Below are 26402 nucleotides of genomic sequence, written 5' to 3' on the forward strand. Positions count from 1 at the left end.
TCACCGTGGCTTCGGCCCCTGTGTCAACGATGCACTTCAGCTGCAGGCTGTTCACGGTGATGGGAATGACGAGACTGGGTCCATTCCCCGAGCCTCGGCCGAGATTGACTGATGGCTGCTCGCTGACCTTCCTCGGAGCCCTCGGGCTTGGTGACCGTGAGTTACACTCTCGCTTGAAATGGCCCTCCTCTCCACACTGGTAACAGGTCCCTTTGCTGCGGGAACTTGGGCTCGGGGACCGCTGCGCGCGTTGCCCCGTGTGCGCGTAGGTAGCCCGCTCAAGCGTCCTTCCCCGTTCCACTCCTACTTGTTCTTTGGCCATGTACCGCTCGATGTTTAAGAGCACCTTGTTAATGTTGTCGATGCCACTGGCCAGGGTCTTGAGCTCGAGGGTGCTCATGCTGTCTCCTACCGGCGGAGGACTTGGAGAGCTATCGCGACGCCGCTCGTCTTCCCATGCTACTCGCCGGATTCTCCCTTTTCCTTCAACCTCTCGCCCCAGCGTCGCTTTAAAGTCATACTCGCGTGCCTCAACCTTCCTGATTGCTTCAGCTAGTGTTTTGGGTTCTGCCCCCAGGACTTCATACGCGATGTTTTGGTTCTTCAGCCCGCGCAGAAAGGCTTCTGCAGCGTAGGCCTCCTGCAGTGTAACACCAACCTGCGGGTATGCCAGTGTGACAAGTCTCCTCACTTCCTCGCCAAACTCATAGAGGGTCATCTCTCTGGCCTGCTTAACCTCGCTGAGTTTACGGCGCGCAGTTCCCTCAGGCAGCTCTTTACCGTAGCGGCGGCGTAACTGGGTGATGAGCGCGTGGTAGTCATCTTTTATCGGAGCCGGCTGCGCGATGACAAAAGACATGGCGTTGTCCCTCAGTCGGAGATACAAGGCGTCCAAACAGGTCTCGTCGGTCCAGCCCCTCTTTCTCGCCATCCGTTCGAATGGTCCAACGAAACTATCCCAGTCGCCCTTACCATCAAAAGTGGCGAGGAGCTTGATGTCATTTTCGTGTCCTCGGTCGGGACCTTGTGAGCTTCGGTTGCCGCTCCGACTTTGAAGGTCTCCTGTCTGGCTCTGTTGACCTCTAGAGGAACCTGCCTGCCCTCCAACGCTGTCATCCAGCAGGTTTCGGCCGCCGTTGCTGTCCAGGGACATTTGGCCAACCTGCATCCCGTCGGGGGGTGGTACTGCAGTCGCTCCATTTTTTCCACCATGACCGATCGGAGTGCTGGTAAGTGGTGCGGGCTCACTGGGTCCATTTCCTGTATAGCGCAGGGCTGCTGGGGCCGCTTTGCTGCTCGGCCTGGCTGGCGTCTCCTCGTTGCGCCGGTCGCTCAAGTTAGCCACTGCGGCCATAGCTGCTGGCAACAGGTGATCAGCGCCGTCTCGCTGTCTGGCCCCTGGGTTCTCCCGGGCCGGGGTGAACTGCGAGAGTAGGCTCATGTCTTGCACCGTTCTGCTAGTTCGTTCTCCGAGCACAGCCCCTGCCGACCCTACACCACTATCGCTTTGAGGGCTACTAGGAGAAACCCCTTGCTTCACTACTTGAGCGATGGGCGACAAACCGGGAGGCTCACCTTGGATATCTGAACGATGACGGGCCCAATCGGTGCGCTGAATGGGAGGTGTGGGGGGACGAGATCGCTTAGCCACCGCTTCCGCTAGTCCATCGATACGCGCTGTGAGGGCCTCCATCTGCATCTCTATCTGGCGTTGCATCTTAACCTGGGTCTGGCGTTCCATGTTTTCCATCTGGCGTTGCATCTGAACCTGGGTCTGGTTCATGGTTTCCATCTGCGCCAGGAGGAGCTTCATCCAGGCGTGCTCTCCGGGGTCTTCTGTCCCCACACCAGCACCATCCAGACTCAACTCAGACTGTTCTTTTACATTTTCTTTGTCCTGTGACATTTTTATTTTTCCACTGATTTACGTGACTACTGAAGAAATTACAGTGCTTCACAAAATGGCTGACTCACTCAGTTGCTAGCTAGCTATAGCGATGCCGCCAAAAAGCTGCTAAATGCTGCTTTGAAATGCTGCAGAATGTCAATGCTAATTAGCTAGCGCCACTGGACGTCCTTTTGTGCACTTTCAGGGTGAAACTCGGTGAAAAACAATATCCTCACAGTGTGAATGGCGTTGAGAAACTAATGAGTCTTTTTATTCACTTTTTCGTTTGGGTTCCACTTCATAAAGAAGTTTCTTATTCACTTTTTTCGTTGGGGTTCTACTTCACGAAGAAGTACAAAATGGCTTCTTGCTAGCTGGGTTAGCTCACAGTGTGCAGGCTGAATTATGCCGCCATGTGACCGGGGCAGGATCCTCCGGTGTTGAGATTATGGCGAATCCCAACCTTTTATCCCACTTCTGACACCACTTGTCGCGATTTTTCTATAGCCCGGATAACTATGGATGGAGGCGGGGACTTTTAGGTGCGACAAACCGGGCTTCACCGCCGTTAGCTAGATAGCTGCGCCAATGCTAGGGCTAGCCTGCTAGTTAGCTAGTTAGCCGTGTGCTAATGGGTTAGCAAGCTCACCTTGGGACCAGGGCTGGTGATGGAACAGGGCGGCTGAGCTCTAGGCGGGGCGGGAGATGGATGGCTGCTCTCCGGGGTGCGTGTCTCTCTCTCTCTCTGTACTCTGGCTCCGGTGTGACCGGATGAATGTCTCTCTCAGTCTCTCTGGGGAAGCTCTCGGGGGTAGTCAGCTAGCTACAGGTACCGAGGCAGTCTGCTGCTAACACTACCACTGCTAGCCACCGTATCTACTGTCTAGCCCAGGATACGCTAGGTTTCCCTGCTCTATCCCACGCTAAGGTGACAGTCTACGATATGGTTACTAAACAGTTCTGGCGCTTTGTCTCTCCCGCGGTGTCTAATATAGTTGCGTCTGTGACAGCGCGAGCTAACCTGTGATTGGTCCTCTAGCTGCACGAGCCCAGTGCAACATTCCAAGTACATCCCCAGGCATTTCCCACTACAATAGTAATAAAGGTCCACATTTGGGACCGAGACTACTGAATACGGCATTTCGATGAGCCTCGTTCAGTGGATGTGCTGGCTTGTACAAAAGGCTGTGGTGGACTCATTTGTCCCTGACACGAGCACGTGCAGTATTATTAGTATTGTGTGGCCAACAGGATTACACAATTATTTGGCCAACAGGGGTCGCGAGGATGCTGGAGCCTATCCTAGCAGTCATTGGGCGGCAGGCGGGGAGACACCCTGGACCGCCCCCCCACCGCCACCACACACCACACACACATTCATTCCTAGGGACAATTTAGTACGGCCGAGTCACCTGACCTACAGGTCTTTGGACTGTGGGAGGAAACCGGAGCCCCCGGAGGAAACCCACGCAGACACGGGGAGAACATGCAAACTCCACACAGAGGACGACCCGGGACGACCGACCAAGGTTGGACTACCTCGGGGCTCGAAACCCAGGACCTTCTTGCTGTGGGGCGAGCGCGCTAACCGCTGCGCCACCGTGCGGCCCCCACATAAATAATAAAGGTGATAATTAAGGTGATTAAAATATCAAGTCCCACGCTAGAGCTCATCAACCCCACTAACAGGTTGCCTTAAAGGACTTTGTCACGCACACACACACACGCGCGCGCGCGCACACACACACACACACACACACACACACACACACACACACACACACACACACACTATATATATATACTAGCCCATCAGCTGAGCTCCTCTTCTGAAGGAGAGCAGAGTGGCGTCACGTGGTACTTCCTGCACGCAGTAACAACATCCTTTGTTACTTGTCAATCATCTCCACCACTGAAAGCGAGCCTGCATTGAGTCATGCGTTACGCATTGGCCGTGACACGACGAGGAACGCTGTCTTCAAGGCCCATTTATGCTGCCAGTGTTGGAGAAGTCCTCTTCATCCGGCTAGACCAGAGCAGCCGCGGAGGAGCACCGCGGAGGAGGAGGAGCAGGGCGGAGGAGGAGCAGGGTGGAGGAGCAGTCTGTCTGAACGAATGCTGTGCTGTGACCGCTGGAGAGCGTGCGAGTCTCCCGGTGACAGCAGTTTCTACCACGAGATAAGCTTACCGACGTGATGAAGGCCCCATCTCCGGAGCGAGGAGGGTGCATATCAATGGGCGGTGCAGCACTCCTCCCCCTCGCTGCTGTTTCAGAGGGGGGCTACTCACTACAGGGCCCCTGGTAGAAAACATGGCCCTAATGATGTGATATCAACTCCAAGCTCTGCAGCTTTTTTTGCACTATTATTGTCAATATTATTATTATTATTATTGTCATCATTATTATTATTATTATTATTATCGCTGTTGTTGGTGTTAAAGTATTAGATAAAAACAGTATACTAAAACATAATATGATTTGGAAAAAACAAAATATGAAATACATAGGGGACCATTTGATCACTAAAAATCAATAGACCAATATCAAAATCAATAAAAAAAAATAAAAAAATAAAAAAATCAATAGACCAATGGGCACAACACTTTAAAGGACCATAAAACTGATTGAAAGATGATGCAAACACAACTGAGCTCCTTGGGCAGGTTGTTCCAAAGCATTGAGGCCAGTTGACTTTTGACCTTCAACCTTGGCATTGTGTATGTAGGCTTACCTAACTGGCTGTCCCTCATTGCATCATCATTAACTCACACTGTCAGTCAGCCTTTGAGACCAGTGACACTGAGGCTCCATAGCACATCTGGTCCATGAGACAGCTACTACTACTACTACTACTACTACTACTACTACTACTACTACTTTCAGCTGCTCCCGTTAGGGGTCGCCACAGCGGATCATCCGTTTCCATCTCTTCCTGTCCTCTGCATCTTCCTCTGTCACACCAGCCACCTGCATGTCCTCCCTCACCACATCCATAAACCTCCTCTTTGGCCTTCCTCTTCTCCTCTTCCCTGGCAGCTCGATATTCAGCATCCTTCTCCCAATATACCCAGCATCTCTCCCCCACACATGTCCAAGCCATTTCAATCTTGCCTCTCTTGCTTTGTCTCCAAACTGTCTGGTTTGAGCGGTCCCTCTAATGTACTCGTTCCTAATCCTGTCCTTCTTCATCGCTCCCAATGAAAATCTTAGCATCTTCAACTCTGCCACCTCCAGCTCCTCCTCCTGTCTTTTCATCAGTGCCACTGTTTCCAAACCATATAACATAGCTGGTCTCACTACCATCTTGCAAACCTTCCCTTTAACTCTTGCTGGTACTCTTCTGTCGCACATCACTCCTGACACTCTTCTCCACCCACTCCACCCTGCCTGCACTCTCTTCTTCACCTCTCTCCTGCACTCCCCGTTACTTTGGACAGTTGATCCCAAGTATTTAAACTCATACGCCTTCATCACCTCCACTCCTTGTATCCTCGCCATTCCACTGTCCTCTCTCTCATTCATGCATAGGTATTCCGTCTTGCTCCTATTCCTCTTCTCTCCAGTGCATACCTCCACCTCTCCAGGCTCTCCTCAACCTGCTCCCTACTCTCGCTACAGATCACAATGTCATCCGCAAACATCATCGTCCACGGAGACTCCTGCCTGATCTCGTCCCACAACCTGTCCATCACCACTGCAAACAAGAAAGAGCTCAGAGCTGATCCTTGATGTAATCCCACCTCCACCTTGAACCCATCTGTCAGTCCAACCGCACACCTCACCACTGTCACACTTCCCTCATACATATCCTGCACCACTCCTACATACTTCTCTGCAACTCCCGACTTCCTCATACAATACCACACCTCCTCTCTCGGCACCCTGTCATAAGCTTTCTCTAAATCCACAAAGACACAGTGTACTGGGCGACAACGTTAACCAGTCGACTTAAGGGTCCGACCCTTTAGTCGACTGGTTAATGTTGTTGCCCGCGGTGCAGGAGATATGGGTTCGCGTCCCGGCTGTGGCGGTACCTGCGGCTGCCCCCCGACTTCGCTACATTGGTGTCAGAAGTGGGATGGTGCGACCGTGAGGCCATCGGAAGTGCTTGCACCCAGACGCGTGAGGGCACAGGGAGCTGGTCCATGAGACAGCATGGACGAATAACTGGATTCTTCATCGTAAACTCTTCGAGATGATTCCCTGTGGCCACCATATTGCAGACTAAAAGACTTCAGGAACATGTCCTGTGTGGAGACAGGGATGGTGTTGATGATGCAACCCAGATAGCAAAATTGCTGTGGCCCGGACCCGTCCCACACCCGACACTTTCATCCGGCCCACATACCGCGTGGAATGATGGCACTTGGGCGGTCAGCCCCTGTTTGCCAGATCAGAGCCAGAACCAAGCCACATCAATGCCGCATGTGCCACATATTTGCCAAATGTGGACCATATTTGTTTTGTGATATTTGGGCCATATTCACCATTTACCACACGGGCCACTTCAGGGTCACATCCAGATCACATGTTGCCGAGAGCACCGTGTCTTTGCCAAGAAAGGCCCACATGTGATTTGGCATATTTGGGCCATGTTTGCTATTATACATGTGGGCCACTTCAGGCTCACATCCACTTTGTGAGGGCCAGAAGAAGGCCACCAGTGCCACATCATTGCCTGAAGTGGCCCACATCCGGATGCTATCTTGGAAAGGAGAGCAATGACTGACACCTGAACGGACACAAATAAAGCATATATACCCACCTCTGTTATTTATCAGTCTACAGAGTTGTTTGAAAAAGATTTGTTGCTACTTTTTTGACACTTACGAGGAAAACAACAGTTGGGGAAACTCATGCATTCTTGCATTCTTTGACTTTGTGTCTTGTCGTCTTCTTGGAGAGCGGTGAGTTCTGCAGAGCGCCATATGGTCTCCCACCTACAGCTCCATGGGACACGGGTCTGTCGGGAATTCAGTAAACACTACACTTTCTCCCCCTCATCTTCTTTGTTCTTTGTTGCACGCCTTTTTGCAAGGATGTCAAAGAATACGTCTCAAACCCCCGTACTAAAGGAAGCCAGAAAAAATACAAAAAAATGAAAATACATAGACAAGCAGACTCCCCGTGAGCTAACCATGATGCAGCTGTAAGCATTGCTATTTCCAGTGAAGGGTTTTCTGCCCGTGCATACGTAGGAGAGATGTTGCAGGAAGACTGAGTAAGGCCACAGATAAGAGATGCGGTGGTATTGAGACAGGTTAAAATACGATCAGGCCTACTGGCCGAGGTTTGGACGTAAAAGCGTTGCATGGCACAACAGGAAAGCAAGGCTGAATTTGGCGGTTTGCAGCGGTACCGGCTGTCGGATAAAAGTGAGAGATGGCACAGTGACTAGCACAGCTACAACTATGGCCTACACCAATGTGGGTGGACCACAATTAATCTTCTGTGACCCCAGCTCGGCTAAAAGATCAATGACAAACAGAAATTTGCAGAATTTTATAGTATTGGCTTCCAGATAATGGGGCTGATGCAACAGTACAACACTGCTGCTCACATGCCGGGTGGCGTATTAGCTATGAGGCTAATTTATACGGCCCGGCGTGCAGCCCCAAGTAGACAGGCTGCTACGAGTTATTAACAGGCCATAAAGAACGCTTAATGGTTTTGTTTGTTGAACTTTTATCATCACAGCCCCAGAATAACGTGGTGTCCTTCTCCCGGAATAGAAGGCTATATGTTTAAGTGACCCACCTCTCCCCCTCCAGCATCATTAATCATAATGAGCTCAAGCTCAGCGTACTTGTTTCACTGCCCACTTCCTCACAGCACAAACCCCGGTTTCTCTACCGGCCACGTTTCCATGGCAACTCCAGTCGTTGAGGAGACCCTCCGTCTATGTGATATCTCCTTGTTAGCTTGATGCTATATCTCGTCGTGAGCCCCTCTCCTCAGCATTTCATATCCACCCAACATGTTTTTGTTAGGTGGCGGGCACAATGGTCACCCCCCCCCCCTCGTGCCTTCCCCGCCATATTAATGTTTGCACAGCATAGTGTGTTAGGGATGCTATTCAGTATTGATCCAGTGTGTGGGGACACGGCATGTCAAAGTTAGAAGGACCCCCACCCCCACCCCCGTGAAACAGAATATAAATGCTGCAGGTCAACAAAAGCACTTCTTCCTTTTGCATTTGTGATATTCATCTTTTCAGGGTTCAGCCTCCATACATAAAGTGGATGTCACACACGGGACACCTAATCCTGCCTGCTTTCTGTTTCCAGCTTCGATGCTACCGAGACGAAACTCTCACTTAGATATTTTTACTAAATCAAATTATTCCCTTTATACCACTACCCTGATATCAAGTCAACCTAGTCAACATGTGTACCCATGTCCTACTATATGTATGTTTGTGCATGGTATGTGGTAGCCTGGTAGCCCCTGTACTGTGGATATATATATATATATATATATATATATATATATATACAACAGTCTCATAAAGCTTTACTTTAATTACTGGATTATATCCTGCTCTCCAACTCACTACACCCTTGGCCCGCTTGACTACCATGGGGTCTAGAGCCTTCAGTCGTTCTGCCCCCCGCCTATGGATCTCTCTCCCACAAGACATTCACAACACTGACTCTCTTTTACTCTTCAAATCCCATCTCAAAACGTACCTTTTCAAACTGGCATATTCAGTCTGATCCACGCTTCACTGAGTTTTGTGCAGATGATGATTTTATACTTACCTGTTGTGTTAACTTTTTATTGTCTACCCCGCTTTGTTGTGATTTTATGCTGTCTGATACAGTGCTGCTTGTTTTTTATTGTGTTCTGTAAGGTGTCCTTGACGGCTCTGAAAGGCACCTACAAATAAAATGTATTATATATATATATATATATATATATATATATATATATATATATATATATATATACACTACCGTTCAAAAGTTTGGGATCACCCAAACAATTTTGTGTTTTCCATGAAAAGTCACACTTATTCACCACCATATGTTGTGAAATGAATAGAAAATAGAGTCAAGACATTGACAAGGTTAGAAATAATGATTTGTATTTGAAATAAGATTTTTTTTTACATCAAACTTTGCTTTCATCAAAGAATCCTCCATTTGCAGCAATTACAGCATTGCAGACCTTTGGCATTCTAGCTGTTAATTTGTTGAGGTAATCTGGAGAAATTGCACCCCACGCTTCCAGAAGCAGCTCCCACAAGTTGGATTGGTTGGATGGGCACTTCTTTGAGCAGATTGAGTTTCTGGAGCATCACATTTGTGGGGTCAATTAAACGCTCAAAATGGCCAGAAAAAGAGAACTTTCATCTGAAACTCGACAGTCTATTCTTGTTCTTAGAAATGAAGGCTATTCCATGCGAGAAATTGCTAAGAAATTGAAGATTTCCTACACCGGTGTGTACTACTCCCTTCGGAGGACAGCACAAACAGGCTCTAACCAGAGTAGAAAAAGAAGTGGGAGGCCGCGTTGCACAACTGAGCAAGAAGATAAGTACATTAGAGTCTCTAGTTTGAGAAACAGACGCCTCACAGGTCCCCAACTGGCATCTTCATTAAATAGTACCTGTTAGAGCCTGTTTGTGCTGTCCTCTGAAGGGAGTAGTACACACCGGTGTAGGAAATCTTCAATTTCTTAGCAATTTCTCGCATGGAATAGCCTTCATTTCTAAGAACAAGAATAGACTGTCGAGTTTCAGATGAAAGTTCTCTTTTTCTGGCCATTTTGAGCGTTTAATTGACCCCACAAATGTGATGCTCCAGAAACTCAATCTGCTCAAAGAAGTGCCCATCCAACCAATCCAACTTGTGGGAGCTGCTTCTGGAAGCGTGGGGTGCAATTTCTCCAGATTACCTCAACAAATTAACAGCTAGAATGCCAAAGGTCTGCAATGCTGTAATTGCTGCAAATGGAGGATTCTTTGACGAAAGCAAAGTTTGATGTAAAAAAAATCTTATTTCAAATACAAATCATTATTTCTAACCTTGTCAATGTCTTGACTCTATTTTCTATTCATTTCACAACATATGGTGGTGAATAAGTGTGACTTTTCATGGAAAACACAAAATTGTTTGGGTGATCCCAAACTTTTGAACGGTAGTGTATATATGATGTATTAATGTAAGTAAGGATGTAAGGATGAAGGCGAGAGTGTTTTCTGCTGCGGTGAACTTGTGCTCGGGTGTTAACTTAGAGGTTAACTTGTATTTGAATTTACAGGCTGAGGCTGCAAATATCCTTAATAAACAGGAGGGGGAAGAATCTCTCTGTAAACAATATGTCTTGAGCTGGATTTCAGTAGCTGAGGTACACAGAACACGGTGTTATGGGGAGGTAAAGAAACTGAAAATGGAAAGAAAACAGAGAGACGAGAAAAAAAGTGCAAGTATAGGAGCAGTCATCCACTATTCTGGCACGGAAAGGTAAAGACGCGGCTATATTAATAAACAGAAATACAGTCAGCCGAGTCAGTAATTAAGTAATTTACAATTGATTGATTGGCTGATTGATTGATTGATTGACTGACTGATTCCTTTCTCTCCCATCTTCAGGTAGCACCCAACATGCTCTAGCTGTTGCGTGCAGACTCAAGAGAGATCTCCCTCAGACCGTGTAAACCTCTTCCCCTCAGTACTCCAGCCGTCTGTCCCCTGTTGCGTGACCTGGCCATGCTGAATGCAGGGCTCCGGTCCCGGTTGACGGCCAGAGCTGCCAACTGGTGGCCTCTGTGCATGTTGCTGTTGGAGCTGCTGATCTCTGGAGTCCTGCCCAGCATTCCCCGGCTCCCTCCCGCAGCCAAGAGAGAAATCATCATCGATGGAGACTTGGTTATCGGGGGGCTGTTCCCGGTGCACGAAAAAGGCAACGGGACGCAGGACTGCGGCAAGATCAACCAAGAGAGAGGGATCCAGCGACTGGAGGCCATGCTGCTGGCGCTGGACGAGATAAACTCGAGTGATCGAATCCTCCCCGGGCTCAAACTGGGGGCCCACATTTTGGATACCTGCTCCAAGGACACCTATGCGCTGGAGCAGTCCCTGGAGTTTGTCAGGGCCTCCCTCACCAAGGTGCACGAGCCGGGCTTCATCTGCCCCGATGGCTCCAACCCCATCCAAAACGACGTTCCTCAGGCCATCTCCGGGGTCATCGGGGGATCCTACAGCGACGTCTCCATTCAGGTACACACATATCTTCACGTGTCTCTGTCACTCACACATAATTGATTTGATGAGGGAAGTTCTCTTTTTTTTTTCTAATGATGGAGTCAGCCTTTACTGTAAAGAGGAACCCACTCGCAGCACTTCCACACTACCACACTCAGAAGGACACACACACACACACACACACACACACACACACACACACACACACACACACACACACACACACACACACACACACACACACACACACACACACAGAGTTTAGCTTTGGCTGGAATAATTACCCATATGGGACAGGGCTGTTTGAAGCATGGGCATTCACAAGGATATCCGTCACTTTGTCAGCACCTTCATTTCCACCCCGCGGAAAATCTCTGACCTTTAGCACACCTACATGGAGTTGCCAAAGGCAACATATCTGAGCATACTTAATTAACGTGGAGTCTCTTAGCGCAGCATAATTACCGTGATGGGTGTTAGGAGGGCGAGGCATGTGTGCATATCCTAGCAGCACTTCACATTAACCGTGGCTCGCAGCACACTCGTAGCACCGGATTAAGTCGGGCTACAAGGCCCGCTCTCAAATATCAATGCAAATTGCTTTTGCTCGTGTGAGTTTCTCCTCATTTCTGCGAGTGAGACGGGGAGCAAGCCCTAATGTCGTGTAATGTTGTTTGAATCTCAGGATTGCTGCATCTCCCATGACCGGCCTTACGAAATATCGATGCCGCTGAGCTCATTACCTGCCTAACAGCATCAAGGCCGTAACGTCCGCTGCCGAGGCTCCACAGGCAAGGCTTAGGCGCGAGGATAAACTAGCCGATAGCTGCCAAATGTTCACGTTATTACAAAAACTGAGTCAGTACTGCATGAGCACACATGCTGAATCCTGCGAGTAGCACCGGGGTTATGGTTAACCCAAGTCATATGAGCCGTGTTACTCCCTTATATGATGTTTATACGGTTTTCAGCGAACCACGTTTGCTTTTTCATGAGCCATACTGACTTATTCACCACAAGTAAGATTTATTTCCTCATCTGAATATAACATCATAAGCTTTCACAGAACTGTCAGTCTTCCACAACTGAAATGAGCTTCAGACGGGATCACATGACTATGACGTGCAACATAGTGATGTATGGTAACCCGTGTGGCGAAGCATTTTCTTTTTTTTAATTTTCTAAACAATATTAAAAAAAAAAGATAAAAGAAAGGGTGGCACGGTGGCCCAGTGGTTAGCACTGTTGCCTCACAGCAAGGAGGTCCTGAGTTCGAACCCCAGGCCGTCCCAGGTCCTTTCTGTGTGGAGTTTGCATGTTCTCCCCGTGTCTGCATGGGGCTGCTCCGGTTTCCCCCCACCATCAAAAAGACATGCGTGTTAGGGTTAATCCTCCTGCCTGTGCCCCTGAGCAAGGCAGTGGAAAGAAGAACTGGAGTTGGTCCCCGGGTGCTGCAGCTGCCCACCGCTCCTATACAATACATGCAGAGGATGAATTCATTGTAAGACTACAAGGACAAAATAAAATGGCTTTCTTTCTTCTTCGTGTTTTTTTAACACTACATAACTAAAACACCAAATACAGAAGAAATAAAAGAATAACCGAGGAAAGACGTGTTAAAAAAAGCATGAAGAATTTAAAATTTTAAAAGGGTATATGATATGTTATGAAAAGGCCCCACGCTAAATGAAAGGTATTCAGAATGCAGCAACGGCTCAGTGAATTGCTGCGGATGATACACAATATGTAAATACACGAACACCTACAGCGGGTATCAAACCCGGCCTCTGACCTGCCAGTGGAACCAATATTTACGAGCATGATGCCACGTGCCATGTATGAGGCAGGGAGGAGTTTGGCCGTAACACCAGTCGGCTGTTCCAGGAAGGTTGACGCTAGATCGAACGGGGTGTGGGCACGGAAGTAGACGCGATTGGTTGTTGGTTAGGGTTTAAACTCTTGTTGGATTTCCATTTCCATTGTTTGTTAACGTGAGCTATCGTTTATAGTCCATGGGCGACACTGTCAGTGCATTCGCTGGTCGAGGGAAGCTGAATGCCCTGAAGATAGTGAGAAAGCACACTTCCTGCCAAGAGACTTTTAGTCAACTGGGACAGACATGGAATGTGAGTGATGAGCTGTTCCAGAAAATTGAGCAGTTCACCTGTCGGATGTATGTTGCTAATAGCAGCACTGCTGAGGTGAACAAACTGCGTTACCAGCTCTTCTGCACCAAAAGGGGAGAGGTTGAGTCCAGCCAGCTGCCACCATGTAGAGACTGTCTCTTTATGCATGTTCAACGAGCCAACTATCAGGCAGCAATATGGAAGTGCTGTCTGCAGGCTAACCCTGTGGTGCCAAGCCCTACTGAGTATGGATGGACAGACGATGAAGGCAAGCTGGCCATTTACTGGATGCGCTCCCCACCTGCACCAGATGTGGTCTTGGAAATGCTAACATGCAAGTGTGTGCATTCATGCAAAATGCCAAGCTGCATGTGCCTGTCAAATGGACTTCCATGCACAGACATGTGCAGGTTACAGACCTGCAGTAACCAAAAACAGCAGGATGGTCCAGAACTGGACTTTGAACTTGGGGAGTCAGATGATGAGAGAAACGAGCAGTTTGATGAATGACAGTGTGACGATTCTGATGGTATTACTGTGGTAGTAGCCTATTGATGCACAGGATGTTGATTCTGGACTCGGTTACCCAGAGCTTGATAACAATAATGTAACCATATTCACATATACCCATTACCCTACCCATTACCATTACATATACCCACTAATGATATGGGATTACATGTATCATTGACTAAGTATATGTAAATGTCAATGTTGTTTAAAATATTAAACTAGTTCATTACCTCACTATGGTATTCCTTTTTATCATGTATTTTGATTGTGTACTTAAACAAATGTATAGAGACCAGTTTGTGACCTAACTGGCTTTGGTCTAGTTCTCATTTAAGGCTCACAATCACCTCACACAATGAAATAGTATGGGTATATTATACATTTCCTGAATCTTTACAGTCCTGTGAGTATTCCAGTTTTTGTGTTTTGTGTCCCTGATATTCCTAGATGCCACAGGGCTAAAAGAAAGTATATAGTTTAGGCGAACATTGCAGAAAGATGTGTGTTATTGACAGGTTGAAGAGCTCAAGTGACCTCTATATTTGTGAGAAATATCCACAACAGGGCTTGAATGAAAGCTAAGAAGGTCCCCTTTAAAATGATACCAAAGACAATATCATAGAACATTGAAAAATGTCCTGACCATGAGGCTAAACCAGGATATGCACCAGCGTCTAAAATGCAATTTACTTTAGGGGGTGGTTAACTTCATGAGCTGATAACTGTGATACAGCTGCCACTCAGGAATGGTTATCATACCAAAATATCATCTACAGACATGGATCCTTTCAAAAATTATAAGTAAGTTTTGCCACCTTGAGTGTACCGAAATAGGAAATTTTGGGCTCTGGCCCATGGACTATTTAAGGTCCGTTGTAAGCTAGCTAGCTAAATGTTCCAGTGCGCTTCGAGGTTCTGCGCTGTCTATTGGCCGACGCAGCTGCCAATCACGGCTACTTCCGTGCCTACACCCCGTTGGATCTGGCGTCAACCTCTCAGGAAATTAACGAGAGAAGACAACAGTGTGCGTGTGCGTGTGCGTGTGCGTGTGTGTGTGTGTGTTGGTCTCCAGGCGTGGGAGATATTTACAGTACTTACGGAAACGAGGCTCGACGAGCAAAAAGAAGGAAAAACACGGCAAGCATGAACAGCTGAGCCAGAGCTGTAGGACAAAACTACCTCGCCGGTGTGAAGTCTTCTTAACTACCCCTGCAAATGCATGGGGCATCCCAAACATGCCAAGTCCTGTTCCCCACAATGGGAAAACCACAAGAGGACTAAACAACCTTCTAGATAACTAGTCTCATATAGGACACCAGGCTGAGCCTCGCGTGCAGGTAGCATCAGTGAATAGATAGAGGACGCAGAAGACAGGCACCCAGCAGTACCATGGCTGATGTGTGGACCAAACCGGCGAGACGTGGACAAGCAATAAAGTGACTGGAAAGAACGAAGGGAGCGACGGTGTAAGAAACGAGGCAGAATGACAGCAGACGTACTTTTGTGGAATCTAGCTGACGAGACATTATTCAGTGGCACAAGGCCGGACGGGCAGGCGTTAGGTGGAGGCGGAGTCAGAAGGGTTGGTGGTAAAGATGCATGAACGGTGTTGAAGTGATTCTCCGAATACGTCAGGATTTGTTGAAGCCTTTATCCGTTTGGTGTTATTAATACTTGTGCCTCTGATAATGTCGTCTGAATGTCTGGTCAACATTTGGTACGATTCTGCCTGACCTGTGTCGACTGCTTCATGTGTGCAATATGATTTCAAAGCTGAATGTGATGCATGTGACAGACAGACCAGGCCCGTAGCCAGAAACATGTTTTTTTTTGGGGGGGGGGGTCGGGCAACACTGCCGAAAGCTACCGGTAAATAAAATCCACACTGTATACTATAGCCTAATACCCAACCGTACGGTAAATGTCAACGTATTAATGGCCCATAGATAATCATCAATGCATTAATAAATAAAAGTGGGTCTTACCTTATAAAAGCAGGTCCAATCGTCTTTTTTGTCTGCAAAAGATGTCCAGTACCTCTTCCGGCGTCACCACAATGTCTCTGTGCATCTGGAGATCACATTTCTGTGTTTGCTGAAGCGTTCCTTCATCTGTGATGAATAAAAGTCAAGCATGACTATGAAAAGCTTTTGCCGGTAGTGATTTTCACAGGCCTTCAATGGATCCTCATTGCAGTCCATGCCTCTTTGTGGTCGAAATTCAACCCCATACTTGGCTGCTTGGGAAGAGGTCTTTTGGAAAATCTGCCTGAACTCCATCTCAGAGTTAGCCCTCATCTCATCTACCTGCTTAATAACAGCATCAGCAGCTGAAACGCAACTCACCAAGTCACAATGTTCCTTCTGAAGGAAAGTGGATAGGTGGTAGGTTTTTGCAAGCATCTTCTCACTCACATTCATGGACAGCATGAATTCTGCATTGTCAATTGAATTAAAGAGCTGAGTGGCTTTGACGGATGTGTCTCTTGTGAAGGTTGTAATGATCTGTGCCCTCTGGCTATGTTAACTTATAACATTAATGAAGCAAGGACGACTTCTCTCGTGCTGGGTGTTTATTCACCGACCGGATTCCGACTGACGTTGTTACGTACATCACGTGACTTTGTTGTGGCGCTACGGAAAGCCGTAAGGGACATTAGCAAATCAAATATTACTAGCAAATATTACATCTCCCTTTTTCTGAAAAGTGCTGCTTTCTCTGCAGAGATACAGACCACGTTGAGCACGTTTATAAGCGAATACAATCTTAATAAGAAAGAATATGAAAGTGGAACTCTTATATAACTGGACTGCAACAAAGTAGTGTAAAACATTTCCCTCACTGTCTAAATGTGACACCGTAATAACATTTCATCTTTTTTTTTTTTTCATTTCATTACTGGTAACTGCAAACAGCAGGTAGGTACACAAGGTAAGTGAACGCTGTAAATATTTCTTTTCAAAACATAGCAGGTATAGTACAGGTTGGTGTAAAATTCTCTTTTTTTTAACATTCATAAGTCAAGGATTTGTCTTGGTTTGATCGTGCGACCTGACCTCGTGGTGTAACCAGGCTGTGTGTCTGGTTGTCGCTGATTGTTCGTGTCTGGAGGTTCAGCATGCTCTTGCTGATGGGCTTGTGTGTTGTTGTTAGCGCTGGTAACAGTCTGCTGTGAAGTGTGTGTGTGTGTAGTGTGAGTGTTCACTCTGCTTTGTCGCAGGTGTTGACGGTTGCGTCGGTAGATCTGACCTTCTTTGGTTTGGATGTGGTAGCTCCTGTCTGTGTTCGCTGGTCTTTCCACAGTTGCAGGTCTCCAGGATCCATCCTCCTGCCGGAAGCGGATTGGTGTGCCTGCGGGCAGGTGGGGCAGAGGTTTGGCTGTTCGGTTGTAGTATGCCTGCTGGCGCTGTTGACATACCTCTCTCCTTTTGTGAACATCCTCCTGACTGGCGATCTGTGGCTGCAGGTGTTTTGCTGTTGATGGGAGAATGGACCGCAGCCTCCGACTCATCAGTAGCTGTGCCGGTGATTTCAGGTTGTCCACCGGTGTGTTGCGATACTCCAGCAAGCTCATGTAGGGGTCTTTGTTCTCAGCTTTGGCTTTGTCCAGGATGCGTTTGGCCGTCTGGACAGTCTTCTCGGAGAGGCCGTTGCTCTGTGGGTAGTGGGGGCTTGTGGTGGTGTGTGAGAAACCCCATGTCTGTGAGAAGTTGCGGAACTCACCAGAGCTGTAGCACGGACCGTTGTCGCTGATGATAGTCTCGGGGATTCCGTGTCGAGCCATTGCTGCTTTCAGCTTCATGATGACGGCAGATGAGGTGCAGTTGTAAAGTCTCTCTAGCTCGAAGAATCTGGAGTAGTAGTCCACAGTGACTATGAAGTCCTGTGAGTTCCATGTGAATAGGTCTGTGCCTATCACTTGCCACGGCCGCTCGGGTATGGCGTGTGACATCATTGGTTCCTTTGCATTTGCGCTGCGCCGTTCTTGGCATATGCTGCAGTCTGCTACCGCATCCTCGATCTGTTTCCCCATGCCAGGCCAGAACAGTAAGTCTCTTGCTCGGCATTTGCTTTTTTCCACGCCAAGGTGGCTGGCATGGATGCGCTGTATCATGTCCTTGCGAAGCTTTTGGGGGACAATGATTCTCTCACCTTTGAACAGGATACCGTCCATTTCTGAGATTTCTGCTCTGTGGTTCCAGTATTCCTGGATGCTGGGCGGGCACTTTTTCTTTGTGTCTGGCCAGCCAGTGAGTGTGGCTCGTCTGAGTGCGGTGAGCTGTGGATCTTGCGCTGTTTCCTGCTTGATTTCTGTGAGTCTTGTGTCGCTCACAGGGATGTTGCTGAGGACTGTGTGCACTTGGGCCTCCATCCCTTCCTGTAGGTCACTGTCGTGGTGTTCTATTGACTTGCGTGACAGTGTGTCGGCCACCGGTATGTCCTTACCGGGGCGGTGGATGATTTGGATGTCGAATTTTTGGAGCGCCAGGATCATCCGTTGCAGCCGGGGTGGTGCTGCTGCCAGTGGCTTTTTTAATATTGCCTCCAGAGGCTTGTGGTCTGACTCCACAATCACTTTTCGTCCATACATGTACTCGTGGAACCTCTTGCAGCCGAAGACCACAGCGTAGAGCTCCTTCTCTATCTGTGCGTAGTTTTCTTCAGTGCTGTTGAGTGACTTGGACGCATAGGCAATTGGTTTGCCATCTTGGAGCATGACAGCCCCAAGGCCACTTTTGGATGCATCCACTTGGAGTCGCAGCTCTTTCTGCGGGTCGAAATATGAGAGTACTGGACCTGGGTGCTGTGTAATGAGATTCTTCATCTCTTGGAACGCCTTGTCGTGGACTGCATCCCACACAAACTCACTGTCCTGTTTCAGAAGCTGTCTGAGGGGTGAGTTTATCTGTGAGAGGTGTGGAGCAAATCTGGCGAGGTAGTTGATCATGCCGAGGACTGTCTCCAGCTCTGCTTTGTTCTGTGGGGGTTGCATGTCCTTGACCGCCTTCACCTTGTGTGGGTCTGGTTTGATGCCTTCGTGTGAGAGCGTGTGGCCGAAGTAGCTTACCTCGGACACGCATATGTGACACTTGTCGGGGTTGAGCCGCACCCCTCGCTCCCTTGTGCGCTTCAGCATCGCTCTGAGACGCTGGTCATGTTCCTCTTTAGTCTTGCCGAACACTAGTATATCGTCCACTATGGCCGTCACACCGTCCAATCCTTCATATGTTTCATCCACGCGTCTCTGGAACTCGTCTTGAGCGGACACGATTCCGAATGGCAGTCTGAGGAAACGATACCTGCCAAACACTGTGTTAAATGTCGTCAACATTGAGGATTCAGTGCTCAGTTTGATGGCCCAATAGCCTGACCGCGCGTCTAACACGCTAAAGTACTCAGCTCCAGCAAGCTTTGTGGTGGCGTCCTCCAGCGTGGGGAGGGGATATTGAGGTCGTTGTATCACTTTGTTAAGAGCTCTGGGGTCTAAACACACTCTAAGTTTGCCTGTCTTTGGCTTCTCAACAATGACGAGTGCGTTCACCCATTCTGTGGGTTCTGTTACCTTACAGATTATGCCGCCTTTCTCCATGCTGTCAAGCTCGTCCCTCAGTTTGCTGCGTAGGGCGATGGGGATTCTGCGTGGCGGGCAGACGACCGGCGTTGCATCTGGTGTGACGCGGAAGGTGCACTCGCCTGGGAACTCTCCTATTCCTTGGAAAACATCTGCATACTCATCCATTATGCTCTGTGATGTGACATTGTTTTCCTCGCTCACAGCCATCACTATTTTTACCAAGTTTAGGTCACGGCATGTTTTCATTGCCATGACTGGTGGGGCGTTTGTGTCAATGACGTAAAAGTCCAGCATCATTGCATTGTCTCTGTACTTACATTTGAGTTTGCATGTGCCTTTCACGCTCAGCGCGCCTCCTCCATATTCAGTGAGTCTGTGTATTGCTGGTTTCAGTGTCACATTTTTGAACAGCGCCTGGAACAGGTTGGTGGGAATAGTATTGGCCTGTGCCCCAGTGTCTAGTTTAAACTTTACCTTCTGTGGAGGTGTGCCAATTCCAACCTCTACGTAAGCCTGCTCGTTGCTTTTTCCGTTGTTCTCTATTGAGATGCAGTCTATGTACAGCTCTGTCTGTTCTCCCACAGCGGTGCTCTCCACTGTAATGTTGTCGAAGTACAGTTCTTCCTGTTCTCTGTCAGTGGTGCACTCTTCTGGGTTCTCTCCGACGGCATGTACTGTGCCGCGGTAGTACTTTGTCTGTCCCTGGGAGCTAGACTTGCATACTTTAGCAAAATGATTGAGCTTCTTGCATTTAATGCATTGTTTACCCTTAGCTGGGCAAGTGGCTTTAGCGCCGTGTAGCCCTCCACAATAGCTACACGCCCTGGCGGCGGTGCTAACGTTACCCTCCCTTTGTCTGAAGTTAGCGTTAGCTGCTTTGGGTGCGTTCGGTTTGTAAGTCTTTCTGCCTATTGCGTGCACCGTTTCATGTGTGCTGCCCTGGCCCATAGACTTTAGCTGTTGCTTTGCTAGCTCGTGTGAGCGGGCTACATCTATGGCCTTTTCTAGCGTTAGCTCAGCTCCCTGGCTAAGTAGCTTTTCTCTCACTCTGGGTGAGTTGGTGGCAAACACGATGCGGTCCCTGACCATCTCGTCGGCATTTGGGTAGCCACAGTCTTTGACTAGGAGCTTTAGCTCAGTTACAAATCGTTCGAAGGATTCACTCTCTCCCTGCATCTTTTCATGAAATTTATATCTGGCATAAATCGGGTTTGCTTTGGGGGTGATGTACTCAGTGTACTTATCGTAGTACGTTTCTAGCTTCTTGGCTTGTTCTCCGCTGAGTGTCCAAGTGTTGTGCACATCGCGCCCTTTTTCCCCTATCCAGAGCAGGAGGTAGCTGCATTTCTCCTCTTCATTCTTCCCGCGCAGGGGGCCCGTGAACATTAGCTCCGTTGTTTGTCGAAATCGTCTCCATGCTTCAGGTAAGTTCGCCGATTCCCAGTCCATCCGTGGAGCTGGAACGCCGTACGAATCCATATTGGGTATTTAAACTCCGCTACTCTGACACCATGTAATGATCTGTGCCCTCTGGCTATGTTAACTTATAACATTAATGAAGCAAGGACGACTTCTCTCGTGCTGGGTGTTTATTCACCGACCGGATTCCGACTGACGTTGTTACGTACATCACGTGACTTTGTTGTGGCGCTACGGAAAGCCGTAAGGGACATTAGCAAATCAAATGTTACTAGCAAATATTACAAAGGTTTCACTGATTTTCTGCAGGCTGGATCGCACAGGGTCTAAACGCTCGTTGAATGTAAATATTGCGTCGTGGCGTTCGACCCATCTCGTTTCACACAACTTCGTCAGTCGCGTTTTCTTGCAGTCGGGTAAAAGACGCTCCGTCTCGTGTCGCAGACTGGCAGACCGCAAAGCCGAATCATGGAAAAAAGTGCAGATTTCCGAGACAATTCCAAAGCAATTTCGCACCATTTGTACAGTGCAGCACTTGTTTAGGACCAAATTCAAACTGTGGCTGGCACAGTGCACATAAACTGCTTGCTTGTGCTTCTCTTTGATTTTAGCTTGGGCACCATGTAAACGGACACTCATGGCAGATGCGCCGTCGTATCCCTGGCCACGTAAAAACTGTAAATCAACGCCTGCATTTGTCAACTGACTTTCGATTGAATTGGCGATTGCCTCCCCGGTTAACTTCTCGATATCAACAAAGGACAAAAACTCCTCTCTGATGCTATATTGGCTGTCATGCTGGTTCACGTATCTGACACAGACAGAAAGCTGCTCCCGCCCTGAAACATCTTTCATTTCATCTGCCAACACAGCGAAACACTGCGCGGAGTTTACTTTCTGCACCAGTTTGTTTGTTATCACATCTCCAATTATGCTGATTATTTCATTTTGTACATCAGGACTGCAGTAGCTAGCGTTTGCTGCACATTTACTCAAGTGTTGTAACAGTACTGTGTCGCCAGATGTAGCCCCAAACCTGAGTAAAGCCCTGAAATTTCCGTCATTGTGAGTTGGCTCATTCAATGTCACTGGTCCTGAATCAATATCAGCTCTCAGGGCGAGTTCTTGGCGACCGCAAAAAATCAACGTTGCAATGATGCTTTTGAGTTTTTCTCTGTTTTCTTGGACTCGCTTTTTTCTCTCAGAATCTAGCCTCAGTGAAATTGCATCCATTTTATTGTTGAGAACAATTTGGAAATTGTCCGCTTTCAAACATGCATCCATGTGATATGCCTTTTGTGCATGGTCTTTGAACGTCTCTAAAGCTTGTTTCCAGTCTGAGAAGTGGACATTAATTAGCTTGCCAGCTTTTCTGTGCCCTCCCTTGCCCACATGCTCGACTGCAAACGCAACACAGTGCTTACAAAAACAACCGTCGGACCTTGTTGAGTATACTAGCCAGCTAAACTGGTCAATCCCATGACGTTGGAAACGTAGTTTACCTCCTAGTTTTGTAGGGAATGTTTGTCCGATATTGGCCGTCCAGTCCAGTGAGTATATTTCTCTTCCCTGTTCGTCTGATATTTTCCCACCAATATAATCCACAAAGTCGTGTGAAAACGTTTCCGAGGTAGAGGACGGCGGGTCTGCTAACTCTGGCTCCGTTTCCGAGGAGGAGGGCAGTGGGTCTGCTAACACTTGCTGTGGAAAATCGGTAACGTTAGTGACCAGATCATCTGTAATGTTCTTGTTTTTCTTTTTTGAGTCGGGACACGTTGAAACAAAAAAATCACTGATTTTACGAATATTAACTTTACTGCTCTTGCCTGATTTACAGGCAGCTTTCGGCGGCTCCATTGCTTTTGAAAAGCAAACTATAGATCGACCATTTAGCTAGCATAACCAGGGGCAGGTTGCTTAGCTGACTCGTCAGACCCCTGAGCCAATCAAAAGCCTGTGATTTTATTTGTTTTACGAAACAGACCAATAAGATACATCATGTTTGGAAACAAATTAACTGACAGGTTTAACGCCTGTCAGTCACGATAGATGCAGTGTATGAGTAGGCTAGAGGGGTGGTGACAAATAATCAAAACGATAACTAAATAATTATTGGTGCCATTTCAGACGGGCCGTGGGGTTTCGGGGGGGGGTTCAGACACGAAAACCACCTACCTGGCTACGTGCCTGAGACAGACAGACAGACAGACAGACAGACAGACAGACAGACGGACGGACAGATAGACAGACAGACAGACAGACACAAACAGAGAGACAGATGGACAGACAGTTGACAGACAGACAGATAGACAGACAGACTGACACAAACAGAGAGACAGATGGACAGACAGATTGACAGACAGACAGACAAACAGAGAGACAGACGGACACAAACACAGATGGACAGGCGAACAGATAGACAGACTGACAGACAAACAAACAGACAGACAGACTGACACAAACAGAGAGACAGATGGACAGACAGACAGACTGATGGACAGACAGGCAGACAGATTGACAGACAGATAGACAAACAGAAAGACAGACAAACAGAGAGACAGACTGACACAAACAGACAGATGGACAGGCGAACAGATAGATAGCCTGACAGACAAACAAACAGACAGACAGACTGACACAAACAGAGAGACAGATGGACAGACAGACAGACTGACATGAACTGACAGATGGACAGACAGACAGACAGACTGACACAAACTGACACACGAACAGCCAGACAGACAGACAGCCAGACAGACGAACAGACGAACAGACAGACAGACGGACAGACAGACGGACAGAAAGACAGACAAACAGACAGACAGACAGACAGACAGACAGACAGACAGACAGACAGACAGACAGACAGACACAAACTGGCAGACGTACAGACAGACAGACAGACAGGCAGACAGACAGAAAGAAAGCCAGACAGACAGAAAGAAAGACAGACAGAAAGACAGATAGACGGGGCTTTCGGTGTCCACCTCAGCCAACACAGCCTGTTGAGACGGGACTATTGAAGCGTCAGTAAACAAGAGGCTTCCCGGCTGGGAAGAGCAGAATAATACAGATCAACTTCCCCTTCTAACGTCAGCGGAGGTTCTGACCGGGCGGCCGCATGCGGCAGGATGTCTGACAGGGACTGTTTGCCTCCTTGTCAGCGAGTCTTTACTGTCCACAAAAGCTTAGAAAACACACTCAAATGCTTTTCAGCGTTTTGTAAGGCCCAGAATACATACTTATATACTGTCATTCAGGATGAAGGTCCCTTTGTTTGTGGCCCTCGGTTTTCCTGGACACCACACCGAGTCTCTCTCTCCTCGTGAGCGCCGAAATGCCCATGGCGAGATTTGTTTGCAGGGTTTCTTAGCAAACACACAGTCTCTGTTTATCCAAATTTATGGAGATGAGGGGTGTTATAAAAAAACAGTGAAGGACACCGGTGTCACCGGGGGACCTGGGGAGCTTAAGAAGAGCGGCTGTTCCCATCTGTGGGGTGCAATGAGGCAGCGCTCGACCGCTTGGCAGGGAGCGAGCGGTCCACCTGGCCGGGGAGAGAGGCCGGCCTTGTCCGTCACGATGCCGTGGGGGCGGGGGTGGGGGGGAGGTCACGGAGGGAGGGGGGGTGCTCTAAACTGTCTGCTGCCCAGAACTCACACGGTCCCAAAGCCTCGAAAATGAACCCTCGAAGTCCTGGAACCGTCAGGGGACCCGCTTCCCATGGTAACTTGCGTTGCGTCCGTCCTGGTATGTGAACCCTCGAAGTCCTGGAAACGTCAGGGGACCCGCTTCCCATGGTGCCTTGCGTTGCGTCCGTCCTGGTATGTGAACCCTCGAAGTCCTGGAAACGTCAGGGGACCCGCTTCCCATGGTGCCTTGCGTTGCGCCCGTCCTGGTATGTGAACCCTCGAAGTCCTGGAAACGTCAGGGGACCCGCTTCCCATGGTGCCTTGCGTTGCGCCCGTCCTGGTCTATGCCGCCATGCATGAGATTTGTTGCTCGCAGTGCGATTTGAAAACACTTTCTATTATTTTGGGCTGAGTTTACTGTCGTTAAAGGTGCGGTGTGTGACTTTATCTACTTAACAAGACGGTTGAATGGAAATAACATCCGTGGGAATTGTGGAACTATGCTACTCAAGGTGTTGTTTCGTTATTTAATTACATTACCTGTTTAATGTTTAACGCTCTGTGGTCTGAAGTCAAGCACGAGAGCGTTTCCCACGTGGGCATGGACGCCTCAAAGGCCATTTCAATTTCTTCGTTTGGACGGATCCAAATTTAATTGGCTGCCGAGGCGCACACTCCCACGTGGGAGCTGCTCTCTGTAATATTTGCTAGTAATATTTGATTTGCTAATGTCCCTTACGGCTTTCCGTAGCGCCACAACAAAGTCACGTGATGTACGTAACAACGTCAGTCGGAATCCGGTCGGTGAATAAACACCCAGCACGAGAGAAGTCGTCCTTGCTTTATTAATGTTATAAGTTAACATAGCCAGAGGGCACAGATCATTACATGGTGTCAGAGTAGCGGAGTTTAAATACCCAATATGGATTCGTACGGCGTTCCAGCTCCACGGATGGACTGGGAATCGGCGAACTTACCTGAAGCATGGAGACGATTTCGACAAACAACGGAGCTAATGTTCACGGGCCCCCTGCGCGGGAAGAATGAAGAGGAGAAATGCAGCTACCTCCTGCTCTGGATAGGGGAAAAAGGGCGCGATGTGCACAACACTTGGACACTCAGCGGAGAACAAGCCAAGAAGCTAGAAACGTACTACGATAAGTACACTGAGTACATCACCCCCAAAGCAAACCCGATTTATGCCAGATATAAATTTCATGAAAAGATGCAGGGAGAGAGTGAATCCTTCGAACAATTTATAACAGAGCTAAAGCTCCTAGTCAAAGACTGTGGCTACCCAAATGCCGACGAGATGGTCAGGGACCGCATCGTGTTTGCCACCAACTCACCCAGAGTGAGAGAAAAGCTACTTAGCCAGGGAGCTGAGCTAACGCTAGAAAAGGCCATAGATGTAGCCCGCTCACACGAGCTAGCAAAGCAACAGCTAAAGTCTATGGGCCAGGGCAGCACACATGAAACGGTGCACGCAATAGGCAGAAAGACTTACAAACCGAACGCACCCAAAGCAGCTAACGCTAACTTCAGACAAAGGGACGTTAGCACCGCCGCCAGGGCGTGTAGCTATTGTGGAGGGCTACACGGCGCTAAAGCCACTTGCCCAGCTAAGGGTAAACAATGCATTAAATGCAAGAAGCTCAATCATTTTGCTAAAGTATGCAAGTCTAGCTCCCAGGGACAGACAAAGTACTACCGCGGCACAGTACATGCCGTCGGAGAGAACCCAGAAGAGTGCACCACTGACAGAGAACAGGAAGAACTGTACTTCGACAACATTACAGTGGAGAGCACCGCTGTGGGAGAACAGACAGAGCTGTACATAGACTGCATCTCAATAGAGAACAACGGAAAAAGCAACGAGCAGGCTTACGTAGAGGTTGGAATTGGCACACCTCCACAGAAGGTAAAGTTTAAACTAGACACTGGGGCACAGGCCAATACTATTCCCACCAACCTGTTCCAGGCGCTGTTCAAAAATGTGACACTGAAACCAGCAATACACAGACTCACTGAATATGGAG

At 48.3% G+C, this 26402-nt stretch overlaps 1 protein-coding gene across 1 annotated transcript in view; it reads left to right on the plus strand.

Annotated features, from left to right (window-relative positions):
- The window catches only part of grm2b (glutamate receptor, metabotropic 2b), a 66006-nt gene that overhangs the window by 5247 nt on the left and 34357 nt on the right, over nucleotides 1–26402 (plus strand). Inside the window, exon 2 of the mRNA XM_056275352.1 lies at nucleotides 10487–11113. Coding sequence (XP_056131327.1) covers nucleotides 10604–11113 — 510 coding nt within the window. The 5' untranslated portion in view covers nucleotides 10487–10603. The remainder of the gene's footprint in view (nucleotides 1–10486; nucleotides 11114–26402) is intronic.

This window comes from Lampris incognitus, chromosome 2, assembly GCF_029633865.1.
Source record: "Lampris incognitus isolate fLamInc1 chromosome 2, fLamInc1.hap2, whole genome shotgun sequence".
Lineage (NCBI taxonomy): Eukaryota > Metazoa > Chordata > Actinopteri > Lampriformes > Lampridae > Lampris > Lampris incognitus.